Genomic DNA, 16,155 nt, shown 5'->3' on the forward strand with positions numbered 1-16,155 from the left:
TGCAGTGTCGTCCGCAAACAGGCGCGCTAGTGCCGTCAGTCTCTCCGGGAGGTCGTTAATGTACGCTAAGAATAGCGTCGGCCCCAGCACCGAGCCCTGCGGCACCCCTGAGCGGACGCTGCCAAACGAGGAGCGGCTGCCATTCACCACCACGGCTTGACGTCTTTGATGGAGAAAGTTCTTGATCCAAGCAAGTGCAGCTCCCCGGACACCGAAGTTTCGGAGTTTGTGGGTAAGCAGACACGCACTGCACCTCACCTGTAGAGCCAGTAAAGATCATGGCTCAAGACTGGACAGATCACACACTACACCTCACCTGTAGAGCCAGTAAAGATCATGGCTCAAGACTGGACAGATCACACGCTGCACCTCACCTGCAGAGCCAGTAAAGATCATGGCTCAAGACTGGACAGATCACACGCTGCACCTCACCTGCAGAGCCAGTAAAGATCATGGCTCAAGACTGGACAGATCACACACTGCACCTCACCTGTAGAGCCAGTAAAGACCATGGCTCAAGACTGGACAGATCACACACTGCACCTCACCTGTAGAGCCAGTAAAGACCATGGCTCAAGACTGGACAGATCACACTGCACCTCACCTGTAGAGCCAGTAAAGACCATGGCTCAAGACTGGACAGATCACACGAAGACTTGAAGTAGAGATGATTGGCACTTTGATTTACATGTTTACTGCTCTTGATCTTGATCTTGATAAATAACGCCAACAGGTCCCAAACTTGGGAATGTTCGTTGGCGGAAAAATTGGGGAGAGCACTTGGTGTTTTAATCAGCGGTTGGCAGTTTTCCTCTGAATTCGTTGACCGTTGACGACTGGATCGTGTTGTCATCAAGGTTGTTCCCGTCAATAACTGTTCTTGTGAAAAAAGAGTATCTGTACACTGGTGTTTTAGTACACTCCACAGTAAAGCACTGGTTGTTATTTCTTGTAATGTTTGTGACTGTGGCTGATGATGTAAAGTCTTTGTTCACTCGTTGTTTCTTGTGATATTTGTGACTGTGGCTGATGATGTAAAGTCTTTGTTCACTCGTTGTTTCTTGTGATATTTGTGACTGTGGCTGATGATGTAAAGTCTTTGTTCACTCGTTGTTTCACTTGTCTTTTTGATTTTTGTTGCTGGGTGAATTTCTCAGGGGGTACTGCGGGGACCAGCCCTCTGACCACTTTGAAAAGAAATGTGAGTCTCTGTTGTTTCCGGCGTTCCTGGAGTGGGGGAAGCTGTAGTCTGCTGAGCATCTCTGAGACACTGCTGACTTTACTAATGATCTAGACAATGGGTGCATAAATACCAAGCTGTGAAGTCCAAAGTGAAAAACTGAAATAGTGCGTTTATTTTCAAATTTAACACATTGGTAAAAAACGTGTCAGTAACATTAACATCATACAATTTCGGGCAACCGAATTCATTTTCACAATCTCTCAGAGTGCTGAAGTCAAGCTTGTATGATCATACCTAAACAAATACTGGAAGAGTGACCAATACACACACACAAAGTGATATATCATAATACTAGAATGAATACCCGCTTCGCCGGGTAGCCGGCTTCGCCGGGAAGAAGTACTTAAAGCCGTACGCCGGCTTTGCCGGGTCCGAACAATGGACCCGCCAAGCTTAGGTCCCTCCCAGATTCGTGGAATGGGAACAGCACGAAAATGATTCAGTGGCCATAATGCCATTCCTGACCATATCGAGTCCCATCCTTGTCGACGAATGTAACCGTGTTAATCACCTTTGGAGGCGAACTCCACTCAAACAGGACTGAGCAAGTTAGAGCTTATCTCTAAGCCCTTTTGAACTGTTATGGCTTCTCAAAGGAAGGCCAGTACATAAAATTACACAAAAGCCGCCAGACCACATCACAAACAGAACTGAACAATGCACAGGTGTAGCTCACATAGAGACACACACACACACAAACACAGAGAAGCCGTATCTATAGAGAGATAGATGACAGTGTATTTTTCGCGTGGCTCTAAATTGATTCGACCTTTGCACTTTTACAGTGAGGATAATTTACGGGTCCAATTTACGTTCTGGACACTGCGGTGACCTTCTAAAAATAGTAACAGAACGCCGGGAATATCCGAAGATGCCCCCTGCACCATACGAAGGAAGGGAGGTAAACGCTGAAAACATGGAGAAGATGAGAAGATAAGGAAGAGTTACTTATAATGGTGAAATGAACACAAAAACCAAATTCGGTTCAGCGCTGCGCGCTGAGAGCACGTGTTGAAATATCTCATCGATGATATTGTGTCCGGGGTGTAGCTGAATACGGTGTCCAAATTTGAAAAAGATCCACCGAGAACTTTGGCTTTGGTGTGTCGGTATGGGGGCCCGGGTAGCTGAGGTGGAACCAAAATAGCTGAGGTGGAACCAAAATCGGTTCAGCGCTGCGCGCTGAGAGCACGTGTTGAAATATCGACCAGGTTGTGCCCTGTACCGGGTCTACCTGAATATGCCCACCAAATTTGAAGCAGATCCATCGAGAACTTTGGCCGTGCATCGCGAACTCACACACAGACACACAGACACACAGACACACAGACACAAGTCGTATATATATATATAGATATGTAGACACAGGTTTGCATGATGAGGTATAACTTGTGTCACTGTTAGGGGTGCTGGGCTTTTAGTTACTCAGGTTCTTCATTGTAAGGGTCTGTGTTCATTAACTCCTAACTGATAGATTTTATGAATAGTTGAGCAAAATGGCAAAAATGCTATCTTCTTCTGTCTTCTTCTGCGTTCGTGGGCTGAAACTCCCTCGTACACTCGTGTTTTTTGCACAAGTGGAATTTTACGTGTATGACCGTTTTTTACCCCGCCATTTAGGCAGCCATACGCCGTTTTCGGAGGAAGCATGCTGGGTATTTTCTTGTTTCTATTTAAACCCACCGAACTCTGACATGGATTACAGGATCTTTTTCGTGCGCACTTAGTCTTGTGCTTGCGTGTACACACGGGGGTGTTCGGACACCGAGGAGAGTCTGCACACAAAGTTGACTCTGAGAAATAAATCTCTCGCCGAACGTGGGGACGAACTCACGCTGACAGCGGCCAACTGGATACAAATCCAGCGCGCTACCGACTGAGCTACATCCCCGCCCCGCAAAAATGCTATGATAATTTTTTCATTCATGATTATGAATTATTATTGTACATGTATACTACCGTACACATCCGGTGGGTTTTTATTGTGATAGTTCATCCTCTCTGCATCACCAGAAAAGTACAAACATGGATACATTTATGTAAGCTAACCTTGAATAACTATTCATCTAAATTAGGAGTGAAGAAGAAGACGAGTGAAGAAGAAGAGGAGTGAAATATTTGAGCTGCTTCATGATTTGTTTCTGTCAGTAAAAATAACAGGATCTATTCTGTTTCAGATGATTCCAGGAAAATAGCTTGACAACTTCTTTATCAGCCAGAGATTCAATTTGAAAGTTGATGGAAATCAACCCTTGGTTACCTGATCTGGTAGTGTGAAGAAAGCAGGAGAGAACAAGATCAGTAAGCATGGAGATGGCAGGTGAGCCGCCAAACAGTCCAGACAGAAATGTGAAAGTGAACGTCAGTGACTCAGGGGAAGAAACTCTCAGTCGCCATGTTGAAGGTGGAGGAGACAGTGAGGAAGAGAGAGTGGTAGATGGTGGGGGTGACAGGGTGCTGGATGGTGGTGATGCTGGGGGTGAAGACGATGATGCAGTGGAAGAGGATCGTGTTGGTGACAGCGGTGACAGTGACCGGCACGATGCGGTGGAGGCCGACTACACACCTGTTGGTTCTGCTGACCCCATGGTGGAGTCAGGCATCGAGATGGATCCCTCTGATGGTCAGACTTGAGTCTTGTCTTTTTTATCATGCACTTTAACTTGAAGACATCTTGTTGTTTTCAACAAACCTAATCCAATGCGGTAGTCTGATAAAACAAAGCAAATTTTGTAGAATGAAAAGCCCTTATTATTTGCAATTGTGATGCAGTTGTTTATTGTTTTTTCTAATTTTGGGGCTAGATCTGCATTTGAGTGTGCTTTCACATTTCTTACAGTTACAACTCGCAATCTTATACTCATTCTGTGCAATTGATCAGTTTTGAAGAACTGACTATAAAAACATTCAAACCTGGGTAATCCACACATGTCAATCAAAGATGTGGAACTGGTAGAAGTCAAATGCATGACACACACTAATTGCTGTGTAAGTTTAATGCAGGACACACACTAATTGCTGTGTAAGTTTAATGCAGGACACACACTAATTGCTGTGTAAGTTTAATGCAGGACACACACTAATTGCTGTGTAAGTTTAATGCAGGACACACACTAATTGCTGTGTAAGTTTAATGCAAGACACACACTAATTGCTGTGTAAGTTTAATGCAGGACACACACTAATTGCTGTGTAAGTTTAATGCAGGACACACACTAATTGCTGTGTAAGTTTAATGCAGGACACACACTAATTGCTGTGTAAGTTTAATGCAGGACACACACTAATTGCTGTGTAAGTTTAATGCAGGACACACACTAATTGCTGTGTAAGTTTAATGCAGGACACACACTAATTGCTGTGTAAGTTTAATGCAGGACACACACTAATTGCTGTGTAAGTTTAATGCAAGACACACACTAATTGCTGTGTAAGTTTAATGCAGGACACACACTAATTGCTGTGTAAGTTTAATGCAGGACACACACTAATTGCTGTGTAAGTTTAATGCAGGACACACACTAATTGCTGTGTAAGTTTAATGCAGGACACACACTAATTGCTGTGTAAGTTTAATGCAGGACACACACTAATTGCTGTGTAAGTTTAATGCAGGACACACACTAATTCTCTAGTAATTGCTGTGTAAGTTTAATGCAGGACACACATTATTCGCTGTGTAAGTTTAATGCAGGACACACACTAATCGCTGTGTAAGTTTAATGCAGGACACACACTAATTGCTGTGTAAGTTTAATGCAGGACACACACTAATTGCTGTGTAAGTTTAATGCAGGACACACACTAATTGCTGTGTAAGTTTAATGCAGGACACACACTAATTGCTGTGTAAGTTTAATGCAGGACACACACTAATTGCTGTGTAAGTTTAATGCAAGACACACACTAATTGCTGTGTAAGTTTAATGCAGGACACACACTAATTGCTGTGTAAGTTTAATGCAGGACACACACTAATTGCTGTGTAAGTTTAATGCAGGACACAAACTAATTGCTGTGTAAGTTTAATGCAGGACACACACAAATCGCTGTGTAAGTTTAATGCAGGACACACACTAATCGCTGTGTAAGTTTAATGCAGGACACACACTAATCGCTGTGTAAGTTTAATGCAGGACACACACTAATCGCTGTGTAAGTTTAATGCAGGACACACACTAATCGCTGTGTAAGTTTAATGCAGGACACACACTAATCGCTGTGTAAGTTTAATGCAGGACACACACTAATCGCTGTGTAAGTTTAATGCAGGACACACACTAATCGCTGTGTAAGTTTAATGCAGGACACACACTAATCGCTGTGTAATTTTGATTTTTCAGAAGAGGACATTGGCGACACGACAGGCCTGAGTGGAGATCAGAGGAACGAGCTGTTTGCGCGAGGACTGTCGCACGAGAAGGAAGGCAAGATTGACGTGGCCTTGAGGTGTTACCTAGGCTGTCTGGCAGGCCTGACACAACACACACGCTTTGTACTCCTCCCTCAGTGTCTGAGAAATGTGAGTTGACATGGGGGTTTTCATGGTGACAACATTTGACGGATAAAGTTTAACATAATTCTGAGTTAATGATCTGTGTTTGTGTGTGTCAGTGTGAGTGTGTGGTATGTGATGGAAAATGTAGTCAACTGTATGAAATGTTTATTATTATCTTTTGTGCATGTGCGTGGTGTGTGTTTATGTGCTTTGGTACAATATTTATTATCAAATGAGGACTTTAAGGACCTGTATGAAATGTTGATCATTATTTTTTGTTACAGATTGCTGAAATCTACTACCAGAACCAGGAATGTATCTTTTAGTTTTGCAAGGCAGGCTTCACCGTTTTTCTGCATATTATGGGTGGAACAGTCTCAACTCCTCACCTGCAGTTTTACAACCTTTTCATTTGAAAGTTTGACAATCCAAACATGTTCACCGTTGTCAAAATTAGAAACCATGTGGTCATTTTCATACAGATGTCTGTGATCAAATAGATCAGCAGTGACACAGTCACTGAAATTGACTTTGTCAACTTCAGCAATAGAATGGCTGCAAATGTAAAATTGCATCTTTATCAAAAAGCATTGCTTTAAAAAATGCAATACAGTAAAATCATACGTATGGGTAATGAGGCTTCTACTGGTGTTTTTATTTTCTTTAACCAAAATCCAGACGACAAAGCCATTCACTTCATCCAGGCAGAGAAGTTGTACTATGAGAACGCTCTGATCAGCACTGAGGAAATTCAAAAGAAACTGGGTAAGTATGTTGTGACCCACTTTTTTGTTGTTGGTGCAAAGCTTGTTTTGGGGTACAAGACCATTGCTCAACATGTGAGAACTTTGCCACATGTTCAGGTACCAACAAGACAGCACATGTTAACAGCAGTCCCTTTAGAACTACTTGACATCCCCCCCCCCCCACCTGCACCTCCACTTACCTATCATTTTACAATCAACTTGTGATTTATACTGAGTTTGTTGTTTTTTGGCAAGAGAGTGGGGGTTATGAGTGTTTTTAATTTTTAGTACTAGTACATGATCTGCAAAGACTGTTTCTGTGAACAAATATTTCTGTGAAGAAGCCAGAAAATGAAGACAAAACCAATTATGTTCCAACAAATTAAAAAATAAAACAAGAAATGGGATTCAGTGAATGAAGAAGCATTTCTATGTGCAAATGTGTGTGTAGTGAATGAAGTTTGACCTCTTGTCTTGGGTCCCAACATGTAGAGTGCAGGCACAACATTGGCTAGCAAAAACTAGCATAAGCAGACCGGTGGCTCTCTTGTGCTATAGGCTACCATCATCTGATACTACCTGTAATGTAAGCGCACTAGCAGAGATTAATGCGACATACATGCATAATATCACAGTAATGGCTTTGTTTAGTTCTTGTCTATTTAGAAGACAAAAAGTTGGTGAAGTTTTGAATGTGGCATTTGGAATACAGTGGTACCTGGAATGTAAAGGCCCTTGAAGGAGAGGACACCTCCCTTTGAAAGGACACCTCTTGTCCCTTTGCCTTTTATTTCTAGTAAAATAAGACTGTCATGACAGGCCACCTGCAATGTAGGGCCACTTATGGCTGGTCCCAAGGCTGTCCCTACATCACAGGTACCACTCTACTGTTTGGCCTCTTTTTAGTCTTAGTCAAGTTTACACTCTAAACTTGTAGCACATATTTTGACACAGAACATGCTGATTACCTGCCCAGTTAGTTTGAAACGTAGTGTCAATTTTGGTCGTGTTGCAGAGGAGCTCAATGTGAGTCAGGCTGACCGGTCACCCACTCACAACAGCGAGTTTGAGGCTCGCACTTTGGAGACGATGCGAGCGGAAGAGTATGAACACCTGGCTAAACTGTGCATGGACAAAGACCAGTGAGTTTCACCTACGTCAACATTTAGCTGTTGTAACTGCATGCATGACACTGTTCATCCAACTCAGGGTATCTGCCCTCACCCCGTCTTTTAAAAAGAAACAATAGGAATTGGTGCAAAGATTAATTTCAGCATAGGTTGGACAAGTTTGTAAGCACAGACAAGTTTTTGTGGGAGAACATTTCCTCTGTTGTTTTTAATATGATTGTAATAGTTCTAAAAATGGTGTTTGTGTGTGTGTGTATTTAACCATCCTTAGAGTCTTAAGTTCAGCAGATTATTTGTCCGGTTTCTAAAGGTTAGGTGTATTGTTTACACCTGTTTTTTCTAGATTTTTGTCACTTCGGCTCTGTTACTAGATAGCATGTATGTATTAATTGAATTGTTGGCTTTTTCTTTGTTTCAGGCCTCAGTTGGCTCTGGAATATGCAGGGAAGGTGAGAATCTGAAATAAACTGCTGTATTGAAACCTCATCTACACAAGTCACTCCTTTAGTTCTCAACTATAGCTCTCAGACCTGGGAACCCATACGATTTCGCCGTATTTTGTACGCATGGTTGTCGAGAATACGCTCAGTACGGTCAGTGGGAAAAAAATACGACGAGAAGAATTCCTAGACTACTTTTCTTCACAAGCCCATCCTGAAGCCGATCCAGTATTTTGGCACATGATTACGTCACTATATTAGCCGCCGTCGAAAAAAATATAATCGGTTCGTGTCAATCAATCAAAACAACCAGGCAAACGAAAGTACGGTATTTGGCGAAATCGGCTCCGAGAATAAACAAGTGAAACAAAGAAGAAAAGTGAAAAAGTTTGAAGAAAAATATCACACACACACAATTTGTAACCAACACACACATGTAGTCCCGCCCGGAATAAGCTTTTTGGGGATGATTTACAACTTTTGCGCACATTTCGAGCAGACGAAAACACAACATGGCGGCTCTCGCTCCTCCAACTATCGCGAGACACAAAAAAACTAAATCTCGCGCGCGCAAGATCCTGATACATCCGGTGTTTCTCTGTACGCTTGTCACGACGACTTGTTGACAAATGAAGATTCGCGAAAGAAAGAGAAAAGCGCCGAGTCTTGAGTATAGAGCTAATAAAGTACCGCTAATCGAGCGAAATGAAAATCCCCGGCGACTTCCATTAGGTGAATGCTATTCAAGTTTAGGTAACGTTTTAGCCGCATCTTTTTATAAGCCGCAATGAGATTTTTTTTTTAAAAGTCGCGGCTTGTAGTCCGTCAAATACGGTACAGTTTGTGTCAGTAAAAATTGAAAAAAGCATTTGTTTTAAATGTATAGGTAAACTTAATTGACGGTGTGACGGACGCGCATGAGGCATGTTTTAATCATGGATGTGCAAACGCTGTGTGGAGTACGCTCATTTTTTGAAAATACACCAAGTTTGTTTGAGAATACTCAAAGTGCAAAACAGGGGTTCCCAGGTCTGAGCTCTTGTCCACAGAAATGATGTTTCCAAGGCCATTTACAATCTTTGACAGTAGTTTGAATCATAGACATGTACAAGATAAGTACCTCTCCTTAGCAATAACTTTAGGTTTTGTGTTTAGAACAAATGACTGTTGCTGCATGAGTTTGTTGATGGTGCAGAACAATGAGACTGGGCAAAAAAATAACGAGAACACCCGTTTGTGAAAGCGTTAGAAGAGATAGCTTTTTTGTCTCAAAGAAATGAAGCAAAGTAATAGATAACCCTGATGATGTATACTAAAATAAAAAAAATAAAAAAATACTGAAGCTGCCCAAAACTACCAGACATTTTGAAATGTTGAAAGTGACAAAAGAGACATGTATGTGTGTAGCACAAGTACAGTGGAGCCCCCCTTTTCAAGACCTCCATTATTTTAGACTTCCCCCTTCCCCTTTTCAAGACCTCCATTATTTTAGACTTCCCCCTTCCCCTTTTCAAGACCTCCATTATTTTAGACTTCCCCCTTCCCCTTTTCAAGACCTCCATTATTGTAGACTTCCCCCTTCCCCTTTTCAAGACCTCCATTATTTTAGACTTCCCCCTTCCCCTTTTCAAGGCGTCCATTATTGCAGACTTCCCCCTTCCCCTTTTCAAGACGTCCATTATTTTAGACTTCCCCCTTCCCCTTTTCAAGACCTCCATTATTGTAGGCTTCCCCCTTCCCCCTTTCAAGACCTCCATTATTTTAGACATCCCCCTTCCCCTTTTCAAGACCTCCATTATTTTAGACTTCCCCTTCCCCTTTTCAAGACCTCCATTATTTTAGACTTCCCCCTTCCCCTTTTCAAGACCTCCATTATTTTAGACCTCCCCCTTCCCCTTTTCAAGACCTCCATTATTTTAGACTTTCCCCCTCCCCTTTTCAAGACCTCCATTATTTTAGACTTCCCCCTTCCCCTTTTCAAGACCTCCATTATTTTAGACTTCCCCCTTCCCCTTTTCAATACCTCCATTATTGTAGACTTCCCCATGGCAGGTTTCATGGTATTAGGCCATTTTGATAGTCTCAGATTTGCTTAGTCTTTTAAATCCATATCTGTGAGAATCTGCTGTATTTGTTGTATTAACATGCAAACTAGTTGTTGTTTAAATACTTTTTTGAAAATAAAAGTTGAAATTTTTGATAATGTGTTTATTTATGCGCGTGTGAATGGTGGCGATCGTCAAAATACGGACGGATGAATTTACTTTTGCCACAGCATCACTAAACAAAGAACTAAATTCCAACACATACATGCACAAGTATCAATGCTGTGGTGGTTGAGAGTGCCAGAACACATTGAAATGATTGTTTTTCAACAACAATCGATATCCATAACACAAATTCTAACTTATACTAGCTCCGCAAAAAAATGTATGGGGATTCGGATCTGTCCGTCCGCATAGCGATATCAAGAGCATCGAAACTAATTGTGATTTCACAGGACAAAAACACAAGTTTACCTAATTTTGTATACTGTAAATATAAGTTTGTGCACCCTTGAAGTGAGTTATAATGTTGCCGAGGTCAATTTGCCCTTGATCGACGCACGGTGACCCGAGTTTCAAAGTTGCGATCCAGTCCGTCTAAACAATGTAACGATCGCCACTTTTTTCTTTTCATTCAAAAACTAACCGTTTGGGGAGGAAGTGACCTCACGTTGTTTTACGTTGACGCTCGCGCTCGACAGAAAAAGACCGCAACAGTTTTTCAGTTAAAAAAATCGCAAAGTAATTACATTTTCTGAGGTTTTCTAGTGTCCGTCTAGTAACAATCGCCACTCTAGCGATCGCCACTGAGTGTTGAAGTCACATTTAACTCCATTTTCGACTGTTTTAAGAAACTATTTTGACGCTCAATCGTCACGTTTCAGTGTCGAAACACGTACTGTGCATTTGCAATCAGCCGGTGTGTCCAAACTGAAATGCGAGTGATGCCTCGATTTGTGGCGATCGCTCACGTGGTTGACGGACAGAAATACCTTCTTAGGGGGTAGGGGAACAGTTACTCCTCCATATAATAATGGTGTTTACAAATGATTGCAAACTTGTCTCTTTATAAACTGTTCAGACATGTCTTCTCTTCAATAATTTTCAGTTTTGCTCGGTTTGTTAATCAGGAGCACCCTGCAGATAATTTTTCATCTGTGACAATGCTCGAAATGTTGACGTAATTCCAATGCCCATATCCTTCTCTTGTTACCTCATCTAGCCAAAACCATTGAAGATAGAAAGACATTTATTGAACAAACTAGATGTACAACACCAGTCTTAACACGTTTTGTTCTTACATGTATATGAAAATATTGATGGCCATGGAATGGTTTGAAAAAAAACACGGTTTTTTCCTTCAAAACGGTCTAGGTCTGCCGGAAGTCGTATTTTTTCAAACCATTCATTTGAAGATCAATATTTTGATATACATACAAGAACAAAACTTGTTAAGAATGATGTGTTGCATATTTTTTGTTCAATAAATGTCTTTCTATCTTCAACGGTTTTGGCTATATGAGCTATATGCATGCATAGGATGACGGTATTGCTTTTTAGCGTTTTCAGGGTATGCCGCTTTGCGCCTGGTTTTTAGATATAAATAAGGACCAGGACTATAAAAAAAATTACTGTTTTTAGTTGTAACAAACTCACTTTGTTGGAAAAACATGTCCTTTGAATTGTGTGCCAACATTTATTTTGTAGAATTTGAGTGTGTAAATAGTAAATTGCTGAACACAATACTGTGAAACCTGCCCCCTTCTCCTTTTCAAGACCTCCATTATTTTAGACTTCCCCCTTCCCCTTTTCAAGACCTCCATTATTTTAGACATCCCCCTTCCCCTTTTCAAGACCTCCATTATTTTAGACTTCCCCCTTCCCCTTTTCAAGACCTCCATTATTTTAGACTTCCCCCTTCCCCTTTTCAATACCTTACTTTTTCACATTTTCTGTTCACATTCTCTATTAATTTACCTCTATTTTCACACTCCCTCCTTTCTCAGACCTGATTTTCTCAGATTTGTGATCTTAAAAAGGAGTTCCACTGTACCAGCAAAGGTTAGACATTTTGAAATGTTGAAACTGACATCAGTGTGTGTGTAGAAGTAAGAGTGTTGTTTGTGCCACTTTCAGTGCACCAAGCTGAGGCAGCGACTGTTCGGCGAGCATCACCCCAAGACTCAGGACAGCCTGGACTTCTTTGCCACAGTGTACGCTGAGGTCGGCAAGCAGCAGTACAATGGTAGGTACTTTCTGTCAGCATTCTCCGATGTTCACCTATGTCTGATGCCACAGTGTACGCTGAGGTCAGCAAGCAGCAGTACATTGGTAGGTACTTTCTGTCAGCATTCTCTGATGTTCACCCATGTCTGATGCCACAGTGTACGCTGAGGTCGGCAAGCAGCAGTACAATGGTAGGTACTTTCTGTCAGCCGCAATTCTCATAAATGCATTGACCTCAATCTCACATGCTAGATGTCGAAACACTACTCAAATTACCTGCCCTTGTAAGGGTGGTAACCAAGCTAAAAACAGACGCGATAGCCGTTGCTATGCCCTGAACCCACTTGGTTACCCATAACCCACCGCGCACCACGTGAGCGCCAGCATCCGGAATAATCTTTCTCGACTTTCGACGACACACGTAAGACGTGCGGAATTTGACTGCTCACTTGGCTTTCCCTAGCCCTCGTCTTTGTGATGATTCGGGCGCGTGGGAGCCTTTACCTGTTCGCCTTGCTTTTGGTGAGACCTGTCCTTTTTGTTGAATTGATTTGTTGTTTTAGCTGCTTGTTTACAGCCGCTTTAGAAATGTACTTTTCTAAGTGGACTACGGTGTTCGGCCTTTTAGCTTTTCCAAGATGGCCGATAGCAAGCAGTAACTTAGTGCGGGGCAGGGAGTGAATCGGCTGCTAGCCTTTTCTTAGAAACCTCTGTGCGGGTCGTCGACTCTTCGAGTAGCACTTCTTTTGTGGTAGCTATTCGGGTGGATAAGGTTTCGGTTTTTTCTCCCTAGCCCCCATCTTCTCTTAAGGAGAATCAGTCAGTGTCCTCTGTTTGCGGGAGACTTAACGATGATATATGTGGTTTTATTTCTCAGCTGTTTCAGGCACGATCGGCGGTTCCCGCCCTCTCGTTCTTCAGCTTTGCACCGTGGTCTGGTGCAAATGGCCAGTTCAGTTCAGCCCGTTTTTGCCTCTGGTGGCTCTGGGCTGTTCACGAGCACCCTCTCCTTTCAGGAGGGGGGGCCTGCTCCCTTCCTGCCTCTAACAACTCTGATTACCTCCGGTACTTCTCAGTGCGTTACGCAGCCCCCCGCCAAAGGGGGGGATGGGGGGGCGTTCCTGCTTCGCACCGTGGTCTGGTGCAAATGGCCAGTTCGGTTCAGCCCTTTCTGCCTCTGGTAGTACTGGGTTGTTCACGAGCACTCTCTCCGTAGGGAGAGGGGGCCTGCTCCCCGCCTGCTTTTGTCCATTCACCTTGCTTTTAGCACAGCTGAGTCGGGCATGCAGCCCCCTTACCGTGAGGAAGGGGGAGTGGGGGGGCACGGTAAGTCACGGCCTGGGCTTCTTCCCTCTCTGCCTCATTGGGGGCAGGGGGCTGTGTCAGCGTCCCACCCTTTCCCGCCCGCTGGGCAGGATCGGGTGGGAGCTGGAGCAGCGTTCCACCCTTTCCCTCCCTCTGGGCTAGATCGGGTGGGCGCTGTTGGACTGTCTTCACAGTCTGTGCCTTTATTGTCCTGGCCTGACAATCGCCCTCCTCCCCCATCGGGGTGGGTTAGCAGTGGGGCTACAGGACTACAGCAGGTAGACGGGTGGGGTTGGCCGTTTTCGGTCCCTTCTCTCACTCCGTCTTACCCCTCTCGGGGGTCGGTTTCTGCTGTGACTGCCCACCTCCCTCCCCACTCAGGTAGTGGGGTGACTCAGTTTAGCCAAACGAGTTTTATTCACTGGGCCCAGTCAACCGCACAGCGGTCGGCGAACAATGGGCCTGCCTTGGCTTTGTTCGGTGGCCCCGGCCACCCTCCCTCCCTCTCGGCAGGGTGCTGTGCCTGCTTCTTCTTCTCTTCCCCTTTAGGGCAGGGGAGTGATGGTGTTTGGCAAGCGGGGTCGGAGCACACTTTTGATTCTCCTGTCTCTCTTCCTTTGTGTGGAGAAGTAAAACCTGAGTCTAGCGGACCCTTGTTGTAACGGCCACCTGCTACATACGGACAGTTTATCATGGCACGAACACGATTTCAACAATAACTAACCTTTAACGGGCGGACACCTGCCACTTACGGACGCGGACACGATTTTTTGGACCGTAGGAAGTGTAAACACAGTTGTTTGTTATAACCTACTCGGAAGCCTCAGTCTTACTCTTCTTTCAGTGGGGTTTCGTTTCAGTGACTCCTACCTCTCCTCTCTGAAGGAGGGGAGCGGCATGGTCTGGAATGATCAGCTGTTCCCCTGTGCTCTCACACGACCCTGCCTTATGCGTCCCCAGCCCAGAGTTCTACCTGGGCATGTCAGCCTGCCTTATGCGTCCCCAGCCCACAGTTCTTCTCCCTGGGCATGTCAGCCTGCCTTATGCGTCCCCAGCCCAGAGTTCTTCTCCCTGGGCATGTCAGCCTGCCTTATGCGTCCCCAGCCCAGAGTTCTTCTCCCTGGGCATGTCAGCCTGCCTAATGCGTCCCCAGCCCAGAGTTCTTCTTCCTGGGCATGTCATTTGACACTTTCTCTTGGAAGGTTCGTCCTTCACAGGAGAGAATAGGGAGGCTTTAGGCTCTTAGCACTGCCAGGCCTTAGCCTCGATCCTCTGTCACATGGATTCGATGGCCAGGCGGTTCCCTCTAGGGCTTTATCCTAGCTTTGCCCCCTCTGGACTTAGACCACGTCAGGGATGCGTCTCTGTCCTGATGGGGAGCCCACATGGGCAATCACAGCTTGGGGCTGTTTACGTAGACGCAACTCCTTTGGCATTTCAATTGCCTGGAGTTAGGAGCAGTAGCTCTCAGTCTACTAGCCTTTCTCTTTGGCTATATATGCACCATGTCCGTTTGCATACGGACAATACTTCTGTTGCTGTCTTTGTGGATGAGCAGGTAGGAGCAAGTTCTCTCTCCCTGGCAGACAGAGCTTATGGGATTCCGATTGGGTGCCTGTCACACCAAATCATTATCTCAGGTAAATATCTCCCCGGCCGGCTCAATAATCTGACCGACTCACTCAGCAGGACCTCTCAGGACTTGCTGCAGGCTGGGCCTTCTGCATACAGGGCTGGAGTTTGTGCTGTTTGTGTTGCAGATCGTGGGTTATGACTGATCTGGGGGCATGAAGTACATAGCCTATAGGTCCTCCACTTTCTCTGTGATGCCCCTTATTGGCCTTCTTGGCCAATTCGTGTTTAGAGCAGGGGTGCAACTCCTTAGCGCCCCTCTCTCTCAATCCAGGTGGTTAATCACCTCTGTTTCTTATCGCAGCTACTCTGAAACAGATAGGCCTCTCTATCGTTGGTCATGGCGCTTTTGTGTGCATGATCAAAGGACCTTGTTTTAAGAGGTTTAGAGGCTTACCCCTCTTTGAGATTTGCTCTAGTTTTGGAATGGTTGCGTTCTTTGGCATTTTGAGCCCTTACTCTTGGCTCGTTTGCTAGACTTAACGCGTAGGACTTTGTTCCTCTTACTCTGGGCTCAGCCCTGAAAGTCAGTGAGACCCATGTACCATTGAGGTTACCGGAGAGGATAGCCTTGGAACATAACAATTCCGTTTTTTCATGGTTTTTCGGTCAGGTTTCTTTGGTTCAGAAACCTGGTCAATCGTTGTAACCAAGATCGTACACTCCGCTAAGACACTTTTTCTGCAGACTTAGATTGCCACTTGTTCTTCTAGCAAGAAACTGTTTGATATTTGCAACCGCTTGACTGGCCGCACTAAGGTGTCCCCACTCCCCACTGTATTTCCTGTTAGTGAGCTGCCTGATGTTTTTAGTGATTTTTTCATCCAGAAAGTAGCTGATATTAGATCAGAACTTGACACGCTAGCTGTTAATTCTGCTGCACCCACTCA

General features: G+C 44.2%; 1 protein-coding gene across 1 annotated transcript in view; it reads left to right on the forward strand.

Annotated features, from left to right (window-relative positions):
• The window catches only part of LOC138952611 (uncharacterized), a 29,254-nt gene that overhangs the window by 1,194 nt on the left and 11,905 nt on the right, over nt 1-16,155 (forward strand). Inside the window, exons 2-8 of the mRNA XM_070324303.1 lie at nt 3,421-3,866; nt 5,587-5,765; nt 6,026-6,056; nt 6,420-6,506; nt 7,503-7,629; nt 8,036-8,066; nt 12,239-12,347. Of these exons, the coding sequence (XP_070180404.1) occupies nt 3,551-3,866; nt 5,587-5,765; nt 6,026-6,056; nt 6,420-6,506; nt 7,503-7,629; nt 8,036-8,066; nt 12,239-12,347 (880 nt within the window). The 5' untranslated portion in view covers nt 3,421-3,550. The remainder of the gene's footprint in view (nt 1-3,420; nt 3,867-5,586; nt 5,766-6,025; nt 6,057-6,419; nt 6,507-7,502; nt 7,630-8,035; nt 8,067-12,238; nt 12,348-16,155) is intronic.

The sequence above is a fragment of the Littorina saxatilis genome, linkage group LG17, assembly GCF_037325665.1.
Source record: "Littorina saxatilis isolate snail1 linkage group LG17, US_GU_Lsax_2.0, whole genome shotgun sequence".
Classification (NCBI taxonomy): domain Eukaryota; kingdom Metazoa; phylum Mollusca; class Gastropoda; order Littorinimorpha; family Littorinidae; genus Littorina; species Littorina saxatilis.